At 32.9% G+C, this 19705-nt stretch overlaps 2 protein-coding genes across 2 annotated transcripts; one reads left to right on the forward strand and one right to left on the reverse strand.

Annotated features, from left to right (window-relative positions):
* Nucleotides 1-1322: 1322 nt before the first annotated feature.
* Nucleotides 1323-6848, reverse strand: LOC122581833 (pentatricopeptide repeat-containing protein At1g80270, mitochondrial-like). The gene is made up of 4 exons (XM_043754140.1): nt 6747-6848; nt 4246-4780; nt 2656-3120; nt 1323-2383 (listed from the first exon to the last, which is right to left on the reverse strand). Exons 1-4 carry the CDS (start codon nt 6782-6784, stop codon nt 1601-1603), a joined length of 1821 nt encoding a protein of 606 aa, XP_043610075.1. The 5' UTR covers nt 6785-6848; the 3' UTR covers nt 1323-1600.
* A 1718-nt stretch (nt 6849-8566) lies between these two features.
* LOC122581159 (chloroplast stem-loop binding protein of 41 kDa b, chloroplastic) lies at nt 8567-12613 on the forward strand. The gene is made up of 10 exons (XM_043753326.1): nt 8567-8751; nt 9425-9559; nt 9652-9738; nt 9893-9983; nt 10214-10268; nt 10376-10436; nt 11107-11328; nt 11450-11566; nt 11640-11729; nt 12344-12613. Exons 1-10 carry the CDS (start codon nt 8632-8634, stop codon nt 12518-12520), a joined length of 1155 nt encoding a protein of 384 aa, XP_043609261.1. The 5' UTR covers nt 8567-8631; the 3' UTR covers nt 12521-12613.
* The last annotated feature ends 7092 nt before the right edge of the window (nt 12614-19705 follow it).

The raw sequence follows: 19705 nt of genomic DNA on the forward strand, positions 1-19705 counted from the left end.
TGTGTGGAGCAATTGATGCAATGAAGTGTGTGTTCGGATGTTCATAACTCATTCACTATTTATACAGATCGATGAGTGCCTCATCCGAAATATAGAGGGCAAATTGGCTAGGGACGCGACCTCATCATGTTGGTTATGTAACGCCCGGCCCATGCAAGGTTCCATACTTGTTGTTGCATAACATAACTTTAGTTTCTTTACTACTACTATTAATAGGAAGTTATGCTGAAAATTACATGATTAAGCTGATCAAGTAGTACTACACTACTACTATTAATAGGAAGTTATGCTGAAAATTACATTAGGGATATTATTTATAAGCATGATGAAGTGTATTAACATTTCACATACACTAGTCAGACCATGTGTAGCTCTAATTGTTCTTATTAATTACCATGAGAGGGACTATATAATTAGTCAATTAGATCCTTACACAGTTTAAACGTTTAAGCTATTGATTAAGATTCTTTCATGTAAAAATTAGCTTGGCTTATCATGTTTTATCATATATATGTTCATAAATTAAAAGTGTTGGATGAAAATTTGAACTCACTATATATAGCTATAGCTATTGATGAAAATTAAAATAAATGGTTCAATTCCTTCAAAATTTGATTCACTAATTTTCTGTTTTATGTATCTTATGTCACTCATGACACGTCTAATACAGTACGAGTATAATTTATCTTCGTCCATATCTTTACATATGCCTGGAGTGCCTTTTAACTTATATCTAGCGTATGACTTTATCATATTTTGATATGTATGGTAACTTTTTTTAATAGTAGTTCTGTTGGTGGATTAGTACTGTCAACTACGTAGAAAACGTAAACCATGATGCAACTGATCGCGCTTGTGTTTGTTGCAAACGGGCCTTTGGTACGTCATATATGGGCTAATTAACCAACCGTCTCCAAATGGGTCTTGATTCTGTCATGTAATCTTAGGTAAGCTATGCCTCATGACAGGTTCTGTTTGCCTTTGCATTTATAATAATGATGTCATGTTTTGTTTTTATCATTTTATGGATGGACTATATCCTTTTTTCTTTCACGGCTATATATTTATTTATCTTTTTTTCAATGGCCATGAATTTTATTATTAAATCTTGGGCAAAGATGTCGAAATAAGGGAGGGTTACAAAGAAATTACAATAAAAAAGACGGTCTAATTGACCATAACGACCAAGATACTTGGAACAAATTGTTGTAAAAATTGTATAGTGTGTTGTGTTTAGTATTCTTAGGTATAGTAAGATATCGAAACAACCTCATTTGTCTTCGCACTCTTCCTGAGAAAACCATAAGCATTACAGAAACAAAGAAAATGAAGCATCAATTTATTACAGTATCTACTAAAAGCCAGCATCATTAAAATGACGAAGATTAAAATTTTGATGACAAAAGCACCAAGACAATCAACCATCCTCCACTAGCATACATGATATAATAAACTAATGCTGGCAATAAACCTCTAACTTCCATCATAAAATGTCAAGACAAAATAACAATCCAAGGACAGTAAAAGCACCAAGACAACTGTTATTCCAACTCTACCAGCAGGTAATATACTAAAACGTTGTTCGAACTGCTAATCTTACTCAATCCAGTAAATCCGTCATTGCAGTCCTCTTAAAAGCATCTAGTTGAGCCAACTGTCCCAACATTGCCTTATTCGGGAATACATTATCGGCTTTCAAACGCTCTCTAAACCCGTATGCAGGAGCCTTAGCGTTTATATACGTTTGTAAAAGAGCATGATATTGTCTCAGCCTGGCGACATAACCGTCTTGTCTCATCCTATGAAACATCTTTTCAGCATTATGTATGTCCCCCTTCTTTGCATACTGATCCAAAATCAGCATATAAGTATTGAAAAGTGGTTTTACCCGGTTTTGCTCTGAAGCCCGACGCAAAATCGAGTCTGCTTTCTCAATCTCCCCTGCTTCAACATATAGTTTAACCAAAGCGTCCCACGTCAAAGGCCCAATTTGGCAACCACTTTCCCCCATCTGTTTCACAAGATTCTTTCCCTTTGTTAACATTTTATTATTTGCATAAACTTTTAGCATTGCAGCATAATGCTTCGATGACATTCGTTTAAATCTCTCAGACATCAGGTCAAACACAGCCTCTGCTTCCTCTATTTTCTTTAGCTTTCCATAAGCATCAATAGCATTCGTACACTCTTCGAGCTTGGGAGTCGACTTGCATACCTCCCAGACTCGATCGACATCATCAACACTTCCAAGTTCCGCATAAAGTGGAAGCAAAATTGAACAAGCCCATCTGTTTTCTTTAAGACCAGCCCCTTCCATTTCCTGTAGAACCACTTTTGCCTTTTCTTTGAGACCTCCGTATATATAGTGCTTAGCCAAAACCACCTGTTGTGAATGATATTAGTCAATCACATTTTATTCACCGGATTACATTACATTTTATGCCAAAAAATCAATCTCCACCACATTTCACAAACCAAATCAAATCAAATCAAAAGAAATGTTTTTATAATAAGAATATTGCATAAAAAGATTAACATTATACTCTCCTTTAAAATCTTTGACGGTTTTTATCAAAATTTGTTGTACATAATATCATAAATTTGAGGTTTTTCGGTCCGCCAAAAAAAAAGTAGGTAAAAAATATAAGTGGTTACCCGTGTCCTGGAATCCAGCTCCATGTCCTCTGCCTTCATGGTTTCAACAATTTGCTCCATCCCCTCCATATCATTACTCTGGCCTTTAACGTCTATTAGCAATCTGTAAGTAAAATGTGTCGGCTGCACATTTTCTTTCTCCATTAACATTAACACATCAGCAATCTTTTTCTTATTGGTTATTTTATATAACATGAGCAATTGGTTGCACGTAAATGCCGTTATCGGGAATTTCAATTCCTTCATTTTGTTAAATACCGCCTCAGACTTTGCTATATTCGTGGTTTGAACACAGTTGGCTAAGAGAGTCCGGTATATCACCTCGTTTTTAAATGACTCAGGGACTTTTTCAATGTAATATTCTGCGGCTTGTAGACCACGTACTTTGGCTAACAAATCTACATGACCAGCATAATCTTTTTCGTTAAACTCTAACAGCTTTGTTGACTCCAACCACTCTGATAGCTGCAAGATGAACATTACCAAAATATTTAACTTAGAGCTTTTAACTGATATTAATTGATCATCACTTACAATAGGGAAGACAAACCATTGATAATAGATCCAATAAACTGATAACAAGAAATATAGATTTCTACGATGTCAAGCACATCGATTTTGTGTTTCTCAGATGCTTCTATTATTAAAAATATGTGTGGGTATATTTTTTTAGCATCAGGTTATTGGAAAATGTCATGGTTTCTCATTTTTAGTAACTAGATTACCAGAAAGCTCAACAGCAAGTTTACTACAAAGTAAGGGAGATACAGATTATAACTCTATCATATCATCAACGAATGGAAATGATGACATGATGTATTGTAGACTTGTAGTATGATGACTGTTTTATATCTTTATACTTGCTTGATAAATATTTGATGGACAATGGAATCATTGGTAAGGAATGAGTGGTTGAGATTAAAAATTATAGGGTGTTTGGGAAATGGGTGGTTGTGATGAATAAACGAATGAATGTTATATTAATTTTTTTTTTTAAAATAGTGTACTTAAATTTATTATAAATGAGTATAAAAGTATAGATAAAGCATTTTTATCATTTTATGTGATTTTTGTAATTGAAATAAAGAAAATATTACTTAAACAAAATAAGTTGGTAATTAAATGAGTAAATGAGTCAATTACAGAAATAGATAAATTTGACTAAATGTATAAGAAAACTATTAATTAACATTTAAGGTTTAAATATTAGTAATTTCCCATCTTCGAAGTTTAAGGGTTAGTTTGACTAAATGTATAAAAAGATTTTACATATTACAGGAAATGGGTCACGAGTTGCCAGAGAGTAATTTTAATGCATAAAACCTCCTACTCGACACACTGCTAATTACTTGCAGAAAAGGTTAAAAACTTTGAAGAAAAAGTGATTCGGGTCAACCCAACAAAACCATTTCAGCTCGTACCAAAAGATTTCCCATTTTGATTGCAACCTGTTTTGTCATATTACCCAACTGCCTGGCTCACCGAATTTGACAACTAAATTAGCAGGGATTATGTCTTACATCTATCATTTTTTACCTAAAAAAATCCATTTCATATACATATTGAAAGTTAAATTAGTGAGAAAAAGACCTGCAAAGCTTTGTCTAACATTCTACGCCTCCTCAATTCAAATATAGCCGAAGATACGTCTGCTCTGCTAACACTTTCTTCTTTTTCAAGCCACTTGTCAAGTGTGTTGCGAACAGGAACATTTGGTGAATCATTGATAGCCTTAAAGAATTGTGAGAAAACTCGTCTTGGCCGCTGGGGTTTTTCAGGTGCGATATCATTGTCCTCCTCCTCAGAAGCCTCGCGTTCAGAGATCAACTCATCATCATTTTCTGCTTCATCAATCTTTTTTTCAGTCACATCAGTACTAGAAGCTTCCAACTCAGAAAATCCATCCTCTAAGTCATCATCTTCCTCATCGCTGCTTTTTGTGCCAGCTACTGATGAGAAGCCATACTTTGAAGTTGCCTGAAAACTTGTACTAGAATAGTATCTATTTGACAACCATGGACCACAAGAAGGCTCAATGGATCTACTTTTCTCCACATGACTAGGATCTGATACTTGGTGTTTGACACGGGAAGCACGCAAGGTGACTGCTGAAAACAATCGTGACCTGGATGATGTATTGACGAGAAAATGAGAACAGATAATAATAATAAAGAAAGAGAAATATCTAAAGCATTTCCTTTGTTAGTACAATTAACGATAATCAGTAAAGTTACAGAACAACATTAAGCATAAAAAATCATATGAGAAAATTTTCAAACAAGTAAAATCACATAAAGCATGTCTTGCACATTTTCCAAGTCATATTCAGGAATTATGACACACAGCTTATAAAAATCTTATAGACATAGATCCTACAATTACCAACATATGCACAAACATAATTTAATCTTTTTCTTGAAAGGTAATGCTAAATATTAGTAATTCATGCTTTTACTGACTCCTGATGACCCGTCTAACAACCTACACATGTACTGTTAGCCCAAAAGCATAACCTAGTTAATTTTACGAGATTCCATCACCCACAACACGCTAATTCTTTGTCCAAGTCTTTGTTAGTATCATCAAAAAGTCATCAAATACACACATTCCACTCATTTTTTTCATTGAACAATTTATCAAAATAACCCCTCCCCTTAATGTAAAGCCAACATTGTTGACTAAAAACCTTGAATTCCCAACCGCACCTATCTGATGTGACCCATGACCTGTATTATGATTTTCGTTGAATGATTAATGAATAGATATACAGATTAACAAGGGGTAACCTTTTACCAAAAAGAAAAAAGAATGTGTTTCTCCAATCAAGGTCAACAAAGAATGCATACGATTTATATAAAAGTAACTATAGTCTATACTATATTATAACGCAAACAACATATTGTTGAATTTTAAGTTTCAACATTCAACAATTCATCAAAACCACATTACACCAATAACCTACATTACACGCCGGCGCCATCACCACCAATCGCCATCGTGCACCGCACCCCCACCACCTGTTACCGCCACCGCCGACGCCATTACACCACCGCATCGCGCAGGTACCCTTCTAGTACAAGTAATGTACCATGCAATTAAAACGCTTGCATTATGTTACCTATAACTATAAGTAACAACTAACAGCAGGTGAATTATACCAACCAAGTATCTAACGGGTCATTTGCATTTCCCACTTCATTAAGTATTTACTAAAAAACAATCATTACAACTGATAATACCAATCAGGGCATCTTAACTGGTAACAGGTTCCTTCTTTAGGCTATACAAATTCCAAAAATATCAAGATTAAAAACTTGCCCGCTAACTTACAAAGCCAACCAATTACTTTCTAGTTTTTATCTTTATGGGGGTTTGGATTAGCTTATTTGCTTATGAAGGTAAGATAAGCTCATTTGTCGTGTTCGGGTGAGCTTATTTTAGCCCAGTTTCATAAGCTCCATTCACCAAGCTTATTTGGCTTATTTGAAGATCCATATATAAAATTGCAAAAGCTCATCCAAACACTAAGAAACAACTTCCTAGCTTATCAAAAATACGCCATAAGCTACTTATTCTTAGTAACATAAGCTCAATACACAAGCTAAACCATATACCAATAGATATGAAACGTAAACATTTCAAGAACATAAATTAATGAGTAAACAACTTTAACAAATCAAATTACATAAACTAAACATCTTGGGGGTGTTAGAGAAAAAGGTTCGGACACGTAGGGCTGGGATTAGTCAAATTAGATCTCAACCCTCTGATCTCCAAGACCCGTAGATGACATTATAAATGTGAGCATTTCAAGAAAACATTTTCTATAGACAAATTCAATTTCAAGAAACTAAGTACAGGCATCAAGAACTATACAGAATCATATAAAACCCCCTTTCCAATTCACAAAAAGTTTTAAACTTTATAATCAAAAACACAATTTTTCATTAAAAAGATAGAAACCCACAAATCAACAGACTTAAAATTAATTAATAATACTATTATTTCACTAGATCAATAATTTCTACAAATATTTGCACATTTTTGGGGGGAAATAATAAGAGAATTTAAATGTGAAAAGAAATAATTACCTGAGAACAATGATAGATGTTCTTCTCATCGCCAACATATTTAATTTTTTTTATTATTATTTTGAGTGATGAAATTGAAAAGTTAAATGAATGAAGTGTTGGAAAATGGAAAACCCATACAAGTATTAAACCCCCGTTTCTTTGCTGTTAAACCCTAATCAAGAAATGTGAATAATGATAACTAGCCCCTAAACTTTTGAGAACTTCAAAAACTGTCTATGAAGTAGCTTTTATCATTCCTTTTTTTTTTTCTTCATTTTTACATAATGGTAAGTTTTTATAACCTTTTTTTGAAGTTTTTTTTTTTTATTTTTAAACATCATTCTAATCTACTCTTCTATACTCCCTTAATAAGCAAACTACCACACCCCCCTTTTAACACCTCTACCTTTAAAATGTCTTTTATACCCTCCTAATTTACATTACTCTATTTTTTCTCCATCACGCTCATTACACACACGTACGTTCATCCGATTTTCGATTTTCTCTCCCTTCCCCCTTCTCTGATTTTCTCCCCCCATAAACACCATCCACCACCGCCCCAAATACCACCATCCACCGCCGCAATCCACCTTCTATGTACGTTATCCCCCTATAAACACCATCCAACACCGCCCCAAAAACCACCATCCACCGCCGCCGGCTTGTTTTATTTTTCTTTTTCATCGCCGCCGCCCCACAAACCACCATCAAACCACCGGCATTTTTTTCTTATTCCCCGCTGCATCACGCGGGTACAACGCTAGTATTACTAACGCATACCTGAGATGAAACTAAGACTCTTGAAAAATCCCTATTAATCCACCATCACAAATGTGAGAAGTAAGACTCAAACCCGATGGACCCCCCAAGGTCAAATAACTTATCAATGGGTCATCAACCCTATTGGGGTTTTTTTTAAAGCTTTTTACTATTTGAAAAAAGTTTTGTATATATATATTTTTTTCCTTAAAGTGAAAGCTTTTTACCAATAGATTTACAATCTTAAAATCTTTAAAAAAGTCTGACACTTTCTCTTCTTACTTTTGTTATTTAATAATATTTGAAAGACCTTTTTTATATAGTTTTTATCATTGTAGCAAATATTTGATGAAAATTTTTTTATAAAAAACTTTTAAAAAAAACTTCACCACTAGAGATATTCTTACACAATCTTACATACGGGGTTAAATTTGTACATTTAATATATTTTAGGAAGATAAAATAGAATAAAAAAAGTCTTAATAAAGTTGCATTATGGATCATTTCCTTTTTTTTCTTATATAGTTAAAATACAACTCACTTGAAGGATATTTGTCTATATTATAAGCACTTTTAATTTACTTAAGGTTTTGAGTTCGATCATCAAAGACACTCTTTGTCTATATTTTGACTTGATATTGTTGATAAAAATGCATGAATAGTTATCTTTATTTTGGTTATTTTCTCATTTTGTCAACACGAAAAAAAAAAAGGAACACAAACCTTTCGAAATACCTAGAATTTGTAGAAGTAAAATGAAAAATATAACCTTATCTTTAGTTTGTCATATATATTTATAATTTTATTAACAACATTTATGTCACGTAAATTATTTTTTCCTTTACTTTTTTCATGATATTCTTCTACCATGAAATTGCTTGAGCTCTCAAAAATATTTTCTTTTCATATCTCCAAAAGTGTTAGATGTTTGTTTTGTAGCCAATAAAATCATAGGCCACAAAACAGAAAACAAGAAAGATATGGTTGAGAGTGTAGTTCATGGATATAACCGAAACCAAGTATAGTGGGGCCACTTGTTATCCTTCTCCTTTTAAAAATGAGACTCACAAACAACATCACAATTCTTATTCTTCATTAAGTAAACACACTTTCATTTCATCTTCAAAGGACCGGCTTATAATCAATGGCAAGTGGAAGTGGTCTTGCAACACTGCAACATAACTTCAAACTTCAATCCTCTGTCTCACTTCTTCCATCTTCTCAATCCACTTTCTGTGGCACCAAATTTACCACCTCAATCCAGGTTCAACTTCACCTATTTTACAGTTTTACTATTCTGTCTTTACTGCCCTGTTTGAAGAATCTTTAAAGCTGTTATTGCATTGATTCTGGCTTCTCAAGCTTTTGTAGGGCCTAAAGCAAAAATTAAAATGCAGGCTGTTTTATTACATAGAGTGGATTAAAACTCAATGCAAGTATATGTATTTAGTGTATTAAAATGTATATAGTGTATAAAAATACACAGAGTGAATTTTATCAGCTTTGAGGCCGAGTCATTCATACATCATGAAGTGAAAACCGGTGGCTCGGCCTTCATTGATGAGATTTTTCTTGTATCTCGGGTCACTGTAATTGGCACAAGTTTTTACAACCATTTTGCGATCTTAGCAGTTAATGTTTCGGGATGAGTCTAGATGTGTAATGTTGTATTCTAGACTTGTATTATTTGTACTTTGATCTCTAGCATATTGCTAGTGATCTTCTGTTTATAATATATATACTTTTAGCCGTTCAAAAAAATATATATATATATATAAATATATAGTATGTAATGATCTAAGAATGTGTGTGCCATTTGTTCAAGTTTGTTACGTCATCAATTGGGCAAACTCTGACTGTTGTAATATAGTTATTCATATCAACTATATTGAAGTTGGAAAGTACTAGGAAATGAATGTTACTATATTTTATTTCAGTATAAGAGGAAAGTATGTCAACCAAAAGGAGCTTTGAATGTGGTTGCATCGAGTGCCAAGAAGATTCTTGTCATGGGAGGCACACGTTTCATCGGAATCTTTCTTTCCCGTCTACTTGTTGAAGAAGGCCATTCTGTTAGTATTGCGATTTCGAATATTATAATGTTTCAAAAAGTGTTCATGAATATCTGAGTGTTGAATTCGGAATATAATTTAATTCTGTGTAGGTAACTCTGTTCACTAGAGGAAAAGCACCCATCACACAACCCTTGCCTGGTGAATCAGACGACGCTTACAGTTCGTTCAAATCCAAGGTTTGTTAAAAGCTACACAACTATCAAGTATTACGGATCTCAATAATTTGTCTTGAAATTTATAACAGTTAATATGGGAAATTAACTCATAATTACTTGATTTTGCATGGTAAAACATGTGTTGATAAGTACTTATGATGTATTTTTTATGTAGATATTGCACTTGAAAGGTGACAGGAAGGATTATGATTTTGTGAAGACCAGTCTTGCTGCTGAGGGTTTTGATGTTGTCTATGATATAAATGGTGTGTAAGTTTTATATCAGTACATATAGTTTTTCATATATATTTTCAAAAAGATCAGTGCATGATGCAAGTTACTCCTGTCGAGTCTTGACTATCAACTCCTAAAGTCCCAAAGCATAATAATGATGATTCTTTATAGTTTTTCGAGGGTATATCAGTTGATATTTTGCAACCCATGCTTCTATTTGTATGCGGATATTATGATTTATAAAAGGACTCTTTTTTCTCAGGGCGTGAGGCGGAAGAGGTGGAGCCTATATTAGATGCATTGCCAAATCTAGAACAGTAAGCTATTACTATGATAAGTTCTGTAAAATCAGATCTATTGATAGTTGGAAGTTAACTTTGTATTATTTTCCTTTCATACTTTTTAATGATTTAATGGACTACAGGTACATATACTGCTCTTCAGCCGGTGTTTACCTTAAATCTGATCTTTTACCACATTGTGAGGTCAGTTTATCAACATTTCCTATGCTCTAACCCCAAAACATTATTTCCCAGTTATTCTTTTCCATGAAAATTGCTACATTTTCATTTTTTGGAGAGTTTCATGTAAACTTATCCATTTTAAATATGCGGGTTCGATCCTTCGGGGTGCCCAGATCATGTGGAGATTAGGATGGAGGTATTGTACCGGCATCATATGGCTCATACGGGATGAGTCGATGGGTATCCAATTGTGGTACCGGGGCTAGGGTTCCCTCCATTACCCTTTAGAGCCATGGAGGTGTCAATTTAGACCCATTTATGGATAAACAGGACAGTTTGGGCTATACCTTGACTCTAACGAGTTAAACAGGTAAACTTTAAAATATTAGGTAAATTGGACACGGATTCAATGGGTCAAGTGAACTAAATTGCTACTGCATTATATTTTGACTATAGATATAGATAACACCTCCTGTATCTATGTCAAAAATTAGAGTATCATTGTTAAAGTTTTTGAATCCTATCTGGAGCTTTTAGGTTTAAAAAAGGCAAAGAAGTTTTTGTGGGTTGGTCTGACACTCTGACCCACTACCCAAATAGCCTTCCTATTTTGCAGGTTGAGTCATAGGCAGTGCAACATAGATCCTTGTTTCACATTATATGTTTTGTAATTTGTTTTTATCGGTGATAGACGGATGCGGTTGATCCTAAAAGTCGACACAAGGGGAAGCTTGAAACCGAGGCCTTATTGGAGTCAAAGGGTGTTAATTACACTTCTATAAGACCAGTTTATATCTATGGCCCGTTGAACTACAACCCAGTTGAAGAGTGGTTTTTCCACAGGTTGAAAGCTGGACGTCCAATCCCAATTCCCAACTCAGGTTTGCAAGTAACCCAACTCGGTCATGTTAAGGTTAGTAACCTTAAGCCTTAGTTATCTTTTCAACTCATAATTGCAGTAATTCAGTAACAACTGCAACGCTAAGATGTTTTAAAAAAGTGGTCTTGATGTTTCAAATCTTTACCAAATGCAGGATTTGGCCACAGCTTTTATAAAGGTTTTAGGAAACGCAAAAGCTAGCAAGCAAGTGTACAATATATCCGGAGATAGATATGTTACCTTTGATGGACTAGCAAGAGCTTGTGCTAAGGTAAATTTCCTATAATTACTGAAATTTTGAATCCAATAATTTTGAAAGTGAATTTACAATTTACTCCTTGCAGGCTGGTGGATTCCCTGAGCCCGAGATCATTCACTATAATCCTAAGGAGTTTGATTTCGGGAAAAAGAAAGCATTTCCATTCAGGGACCAGGTAAATACGAAAAATTCAATCTTCTGTTCGACTATTCTTACAGATCAAACCAATGTTCCATTCATCGACCGAGGAAAGTTACTGGTTAGGCGACTGAACTTTGGTTGGACCACTATTAGCTCATGACATCAAAAATATCAAACAAGATGTTTCAAATATGACAAAGGCACATCTTCAATCAAATGATATGACAATAAACTAACTTGGGACTTATAAACGGATCGATTTGGGCTTGATCAATTGGTCCTTAAAAATATATTTAGGCGGCAATCTCGACCCATATACTTGTGAATTGATCAAACATGCCAAGTATTCTCTCTGTCAGGCCGAATGGGAAAATAAATAGAAAACCTGTAATGAAAACGGGTCGAATCTGTCAGGTTCTACCCAATCTGTAGTTTCATAAAACCTCCCAAGTCATTTTTGAACTATATTTGAAAGAGTATTTGTCTTGCAATCATATTTTACAAAATAGTTATGTATAATTTTTCTAAAAGTTCAGCCAAAAGTGTGTCATGTCCATCCATCCCGTTTGACCTTTTACCCAACCCGCCCATATTGTCAGCGTAAGTTTATTTCATTGGATTAACATATCTGGAAAACCATTTATGCAGCATTTCTTTGCATCGGTGGAGAAAGCAAAGGCGGAGCTTGGAATCGTCCCTGAATATGGCTTGGTTGAAGGTCTGACAGACTCATACAATCTTGACTTTGGTCGAGGAACGTTTAGGAAAGAAGCCGATTTCACCACAGATGACATGATTCTTGGCAAGAGCCTTGTTTTAAGTTAATTACCATTTTTGTTCCCTGCCCATTCAAGAAGCTATCATAAAGCAATGAATACATAATTTGTATAACAAAGTCCAGTTTGTTGATTCATCTTACACATTTGATTTTCTACTATCAAAAAAAAAAAAAAATCTTGACTTTTAGACATGCACTGGTTAAGCCCAATTTTATATGTCTAACATAACACTAATTGGCCCAACCCATTCGGTTTTATACTGTGTAATTAAAAGCCCATTTTTTAATCTAAAAACACATAATATAAACAAAAAAAATTCCAGACGGACGTTGGCTCGATTATACGAATATAAATACTATACTCAGCGTTATTATAATGAAAATACTGTAAAACGAAAACCCTCAGGCGCGTTTAGTTCGAGAAAATGTTTTCAAGTTTTCAATTTCTAGTTTTTTAGAAAATGAAAAGGTTTTTCATTTCTAAAAACCCATGAAAATTTTGAAAACGCATTCAAAATAAAAGATGGAGTTTTCATTTTTCCATTTTAGAAAACTAGAAAACATGTTCAAATTCACTTATTTTCTAATTTTAGGTTTGGAAAATAGAAAAGTGAAATCAAAAACTGAAAAAAACAGTTTTCTAATTTTAGTGCAAAAGTTGGAAAGGAGAATTTTCATTTTCTAGGAAAACTTTTTTAAAAAAATACAATTTGAACGTGTTTCTTATTTTCCATGTTTTCTTGGAAAATGAAAATGGAAAACGAGTTTTTTTGAACTAAACGCACCCCTAACAATTCGTACGTCCCATTCTTACAGTCATCGATGATGAATGACTTTGAGGATGTTCTCTATTTAATTTTATTTTTTCCAGCCACAAACCTTCAAACTAACAATAACTTTCAGTCGATCGATGATAATATATATATATATATATATATATATATATATCTTTATTCTTTATTTGAACGTTATTAATTGGTACACCATTGTTTTCCATATAATCCAGTAGTAGTATATTCGATCTTAATTTACCTCTTTTTGTAGCCTCTCTTTTAACAACAACAATTCTTTAATCTTTTGTTTATGTAGTTAGGGTTGTGATCATTTAAAACATTGCAGCTAAGTGGCAGCCCATATAGTTCATCAAATGAAAATGATGCTTTTTCTGTCGAGAAGTTCACATTGTCAATTGTCAAACATGAGCCCAATTAATTTCAAGAGAAACTGAGCCCAATAAATTTCGAAAAAAGGAATTACTAGGATGTTATACATTTTCCCCAACTTTGGTGTGTTCACACCCAGTCTGAAATTTAGCAACGTTCTAAAAAGTTTGTTCTCTCATGTGTAGATAAATATAGAGTTGTCCCCCTTAACCACAAAGTAGAAAACTACTTAACCGCTAGGCTATCACCCATATGGCATAATGTTTTACATTTTAATATATTTGTCTTGGTATATATGTAAGAGAAAACCCTATGTAAAAGAGGGGAATTGGGCATACTCTCACCCTTGTATAGTAAGATGTTCACTTATATCGTTACTTAACTGACCGTTAAAACCCCATAGTTTATAATACTGTACTATATGTGGATTTTGGCCTTTAGGTCGTCTATATATGTTTAATAGTTATATCGATCCTCATCCCATGCAAAGGTTGAAGGACCTTTTCTACCATTTAGGTAGATACTAGAAGCAGCCCTTCTACTTAGGTAGAGGTAAGGTCTGCCTACATCTTAATCTCCCCATACACCGTCAAAGTATTGGGGCTTAAAACCCATGAAAAGCGGCACTGAACAGTTACTTTAGTTAATACGTACTATAAAGTACCATACATGATGATCGATAATTATCTTTAAAGCATTATGGTTATTTTTATATAAACATTTTATTGCATCTTTATTGTATCTTTTAATTTTATACTCCCTCCGTCCCACTAAATTTGTCCACTTTTATATTTTCAAAGTCAAACTTTATGAACTTTGACCATAAATATTTTTGTTTGTATTATATAACATTTGATAAAAGTTATATGAATTGATTGTGTTTTAGATGTGTGTTTCATTAGTATAACTTTCATCAACTATTATATAACACAAATAAAAATATTTATGGTCAAAGTTCGTAAAGTTTGACTTTAAAAATCAAAAAGTGGACAAGTTTAGTGAGACGGAAGGAGTATATTTTTTTTGAACAGCAGTGGTACATATTATGCTCTTTTTTTTTAATGTTATATTTAGCAAGATCTGTGATTTATTACTACAAAAATTCGTATGGTTTAAAAATGAAAGTAAAATAGTTTGTCCTTATAAATAAAATTAGTAATCGTTCAACAATAGTCGTTAGGACGGATACTTTGTCTGTCGTAATAATTGTTGTAACCGGTAAACATATAATCCTAGAGGAAGTTCCACACCTTTTTTTTTTTTTTTTTTTAAAGGTGAATTTCGCTTTGGAACTTCGTATCGCGATTCGACAATGGGAGGTCTAACATACGTTGTCTTAACCGGGTCCGCGTTAGAGAGCTCCCTCGAAGTAGAAATGCCTATTTCAAATACCCGATGGGGGAAAACCCCCTACTAATCCGCCCGAAGGCATGACGATCAATAGGGGTAAACTCTGTCTCCTCAGACTTGAACCTGGGTATACCCAAGCCAAGCTTTCATAGAAAGACTTCTTATGTACTTCCCAAGTCTTGAACCCATGACCTCTTACTTATAAGGCCGGTGCTCAACCACTTGAGCTAACTAGGAAATCCACACCTATATTTATTAAAGTTCCACTGTGATGTGAGTCGGTGACATTAGTTCGCTACATATCTCATTTTGCAACTGAGTTTGCATATATCCAATGATAGTAATGAATACCCTTCACTCTAAGGATTTAATGTGGCCGGCCATAGCTATTAAAAGTTAGGTCCGAACGATACTAGACATTGTGACATTAATTTAAATGCATTGTCTGGAATCATAGTTCTCTTTCTCTGGACCGCACGCATAGATATAGATATTCTATACGAAAACAAGTGGTAAAAATTAACCACTTAGTCGGAAATGTTTCATGTCAAACATAACTACTTAGTATCCTTTTACCCTTCAACATCATATATAGTCACTAGCTAGCTAGTAATATTAAATGTTGTACGTAAGTATATATCTAACATGTTGAGGTTGACATTAAGACCTGACACGTTGTGTCATTCTTCTTATAATTTCACATGGCATTATTACTTTTCTCACTACATTACAAGTGTATATTTATTTTAATTTTCTCTTTTTGAATAAGTCTTTGTCATGAATTCTTAGATAATTAGAGGCTTGGACATGGGCATGAAAAATAAATTAGGTGAACTTTATTTTGGAGCAAATAGTATTTTTCTTTTTAAAAGTTTTGGATGAGCAAATAGTTAGGTAAACTAATTAAATAGAGAATTGATGGGCCGAATGCCATTTATACATTCTCAACAACCTTGGCATACCATATAATTGCCTATATCCACATCTTCCCGAAGTGTTACTCGTATCTTTTTTTTTAGAACGGGAAAAATTTATTAGAAAATGTAACTAGCAAGATACTAGTCACAAAAAGTTAAGAATACACTTACACTTCAAATCTAGATATCTCAATGCAACTTAATCTAGACCCTTCCCAAAATATTAACTGCGAGGATTATAAAAGGAGTGAAAAACAAACTCCCAACCAACGAAGATTAAACCACCGGTTTTCACTTCGTAGTGTTTTTGGTGTAATCCCAACCATGCTTAGGGACCGACCGAAAAAATAAAGACAAGAATTTACAAGTCAACAAGATTTCGGTCCAACAAATACTATAACAATACGTGAACATACCTTATAGATGAAGATGAAGATGAACATACCTTATAGATGAGGAGATTAGACAGGTACGGCGAAGTAAATTAAATTAGCTGGTTTCAATGAATTGACTTGCTTGAAATTAAAATAACCAACCATGCTCTAATGTTTTGATATCATCACAACATGTATGATGTATCATGTGGCCGTAAAAATTATTCCAGAAATGCATCACTATATCGGGATACAAAGTACTACCTATACATCCATCACACTCAAGGCATGTATATCATTTTTTTGATGGTGAATTGTACCAAAATGAAGTCGTTTTCTGAGGTTGTGGTGGATGTGACTCCCTATAGTAGGCTAAGAGGAGTGGGACTACTTTTCTTGAAGGAAACTTGCGTCATGTCACTAAGTGGGTTGTCCTTTAAAATTGGGAGAGTGAGGCTACTTGCAAAGAGTGGAGGACTTTTGCCATGTGTCCTACTAATAATTGCTTCTTCTTTTTTTTTTTTTCCTTTTTAATTCACTTCCATATTTTTTTTAACAAAATAGCATCTTATATGTAAAGCAAAAAGAAATACATTGTATCAAATTGCAATCCATTAGAATCCGTTACATAAATTCACCGATTTTATATGTAAATATATTAATAACAGAGGGGGGAAAAACTAACATGTATTCATAGTAAAGGGGTAACTAAAAATTGATTTATCTTTAAACCCACTTGACTTTTTACCTTCAACAAAGTCCACCTGCAACAAAAAATAGTATACTGAATACTCAAACATATATATTCAATTAAAAAAAAAAAAATCAAAACAACTAAAATAAATAAAGTGAGAATAAAACAAACATTGAAAATTGAAAAAGTAAAGTGAGTTTGCGTGATAAAAATCGATCAGTGAAGGGGGAATTTTGCTGGATCGCCTCAAGGGGCCAATGTAGCCAGGGATGGCAACGGCGAACAGGGGAGAATCGTCCCACTCCCCTCGGTCTAAAGTTGTGGATTTGTTATATCGCCATATCTTATCTTAAGAACGTACCAACATGATTTTTTTATATACCAATGACAAAAATTTAAAATGTGGCAAGCATAAACTAAAATTTTTGTGAATTTCAAGATTCCCATCTCAACATACTAAATACTATATATATATATATATATATATATATATAGGGGATGAGAATATAAGGTTGTCGGGTATCTAAGCTTAGGTGTGGAACACTCGCATATTGTTTTTTTAATCCATAAAAATCATGGAGGCCCATGCATTTATTCATTAAAAAAGAATTAATAAAATATTAGTATGTGAGGGGTTCTACACCTAAACTTAGGTTCCGGACAGCCTTATATTCCCTTTTCCCAATATAAGACTGTCCGGAACCTAAGTTTAGGTGTGAAACCCCTCACATACTAATATTTTATTATTTTTTGTGTAATGAATAAATGCATGGGCCCCCATGATTCTTATGGATTAAAAAGATAATATGTGGGTTTTGGTTCTCTGTGAATAAAGTTAAATTTTCAAAAAAAAAAAAAAACAAACACAATATGTAAGTGTTCCACATCCAAGCTTAAATACCCGATAACCTTATATCCTCATCCCCATATATATATCACTTTCATTTCCAATCCTTCGTTCTCATATCCTCCAGCCATGCACACCGTAAGTAAAAGAAACAAAATAAAATGATACTCAATAATTAACACTGTCAAAACAATGATAAATTTTAATTACATATACAGTAATATATACTTTTATCTCATAATAACAACTACTAAGATTTATATAAACATAATGTAATAAGCATGTAAGAAGTCTTTAAGATTACATTTGTAACCCGTTATCTTAATTAAGATTATTAACTCGCTTTAAAATATGTGGTCATTTTCCATGTATTAATTTAAGATTATATTTGTAATCCAACATCTTTAGGAAGACAAGCAAACACTTACCTAGATTGGTGGGTAAGCCAAAATACCAAATTCCTTTTCTTTGTTTTTGTTTATTTAATTCGAATTTAGAATACGATGTTTTACCACTTTTATACGTCACACTGTCTAGGTGACACTGATGATTTGTGTGCAAAATATTATCTATACATTATTACGGAGTAAATAAATTTAGATTTTTGGACATAATCCAAAAAAGAAACCTTATTAAACTGATTACTATAAAGTTAGACAAAGAAACAAATTGTTTCGTTGTTTTTATCACAAAGGTAGCGTTGTAACTACCAACAAATAAATTTTGTGAATTGTGGTAAACTTCTATTTCTTGGCCAACTCCGTCCATTCTCTTATTTTGTTATTTATTATTTGTAATTTATTGGATAACCACCTTTTGTTTTCCTAACAACATCTTAGTTAAATAAAAAAATATTATTACACATATCTAAAGAGAAATAATACATCTTTCTTATTAACTTTTTAAAAAATTATTTAACTTATAAGATCATAACATGTGACAAGTTAAGTAATAAGATTAAAAAAAAAAAAGTCAGTGAAATTCACATACCATGCTTTGGTGATTTTAGAAAAGAGAAATGGTATATGTTTCTAAAATTTAGACTAAAAATCTTTTTTTTTTTGAATAATGACTAAAAATTTTCTTAAAACCATAAGATTACAACTACATGTGAATTTTACTAATTCTTTTTTCCAATTTTATCTCTTAATTTTGCCACTTGTTATTATCTTATGATTATGATGATTTTTAGACTATTATTAGGAAATTAATCATTTTCTTTTAAGAAGATATATCATGTTTTGTTACATACATTTTAATTTAATATTTTTTAATCTAATATAAATGATGACAATATAAAATTACATATTAGTATGAGAGATTGAGGACAAAATGTCATTTAAGAAGACCTTAAAAATGTTTAAGGTGAATATATTTTTTAGGGTTAAGTAACTAACTATAATCAAATGTTTATAGTAAGAATAAATTAAGATTTTGGACATTGTATGTTAACAACTTGATAAATCAAAGTCAGGTAATATGAAATACATGGCAACCATTTGAACCGTCATGTGTAAGTTTTTTAATTGGTTGGTTCATGATTTGAATATTTATACCATATTCTTAACACACAATATCTAGTCTAGTTATTTGCATCATAGACATTTGATCATAAATCTAATACTTATTTGCATCATAGAAATTTGATCATAATTAATTAGATATGGATGCACTTAAACCATTTTTTTAATTACAGTAAACCATTTCGGTGATTTTCTAAAAATTTTGGTTCATTTCAAGTTAAAGTAAATCCAAAATGATGATGATGTGTCCTTCTTTCTGCTGTGAAGTCATGTGACACTGAGATTCTGAGACTTCAGACTTAGGTGTATATATATCTATAGTTACAACATTCTCACCAAAATATTCATTCATCTCTCTATCTCT

The sequence above is a fragment of the Erigeron canadensis genome, chromosome 9 (assembly GCF_010389155.1).
Source record: "Erigeron canadensis isolate Cc75 chromosome 9, C_canadensis_v1, whole genome shotgun sequence".
Lineage (NCBI taxonomy): Eukaryota > Viridiplantae > Streptophyta > Magnoliopsida > Asterales > Asteraceae > Erigeron > Erigeron canadensis.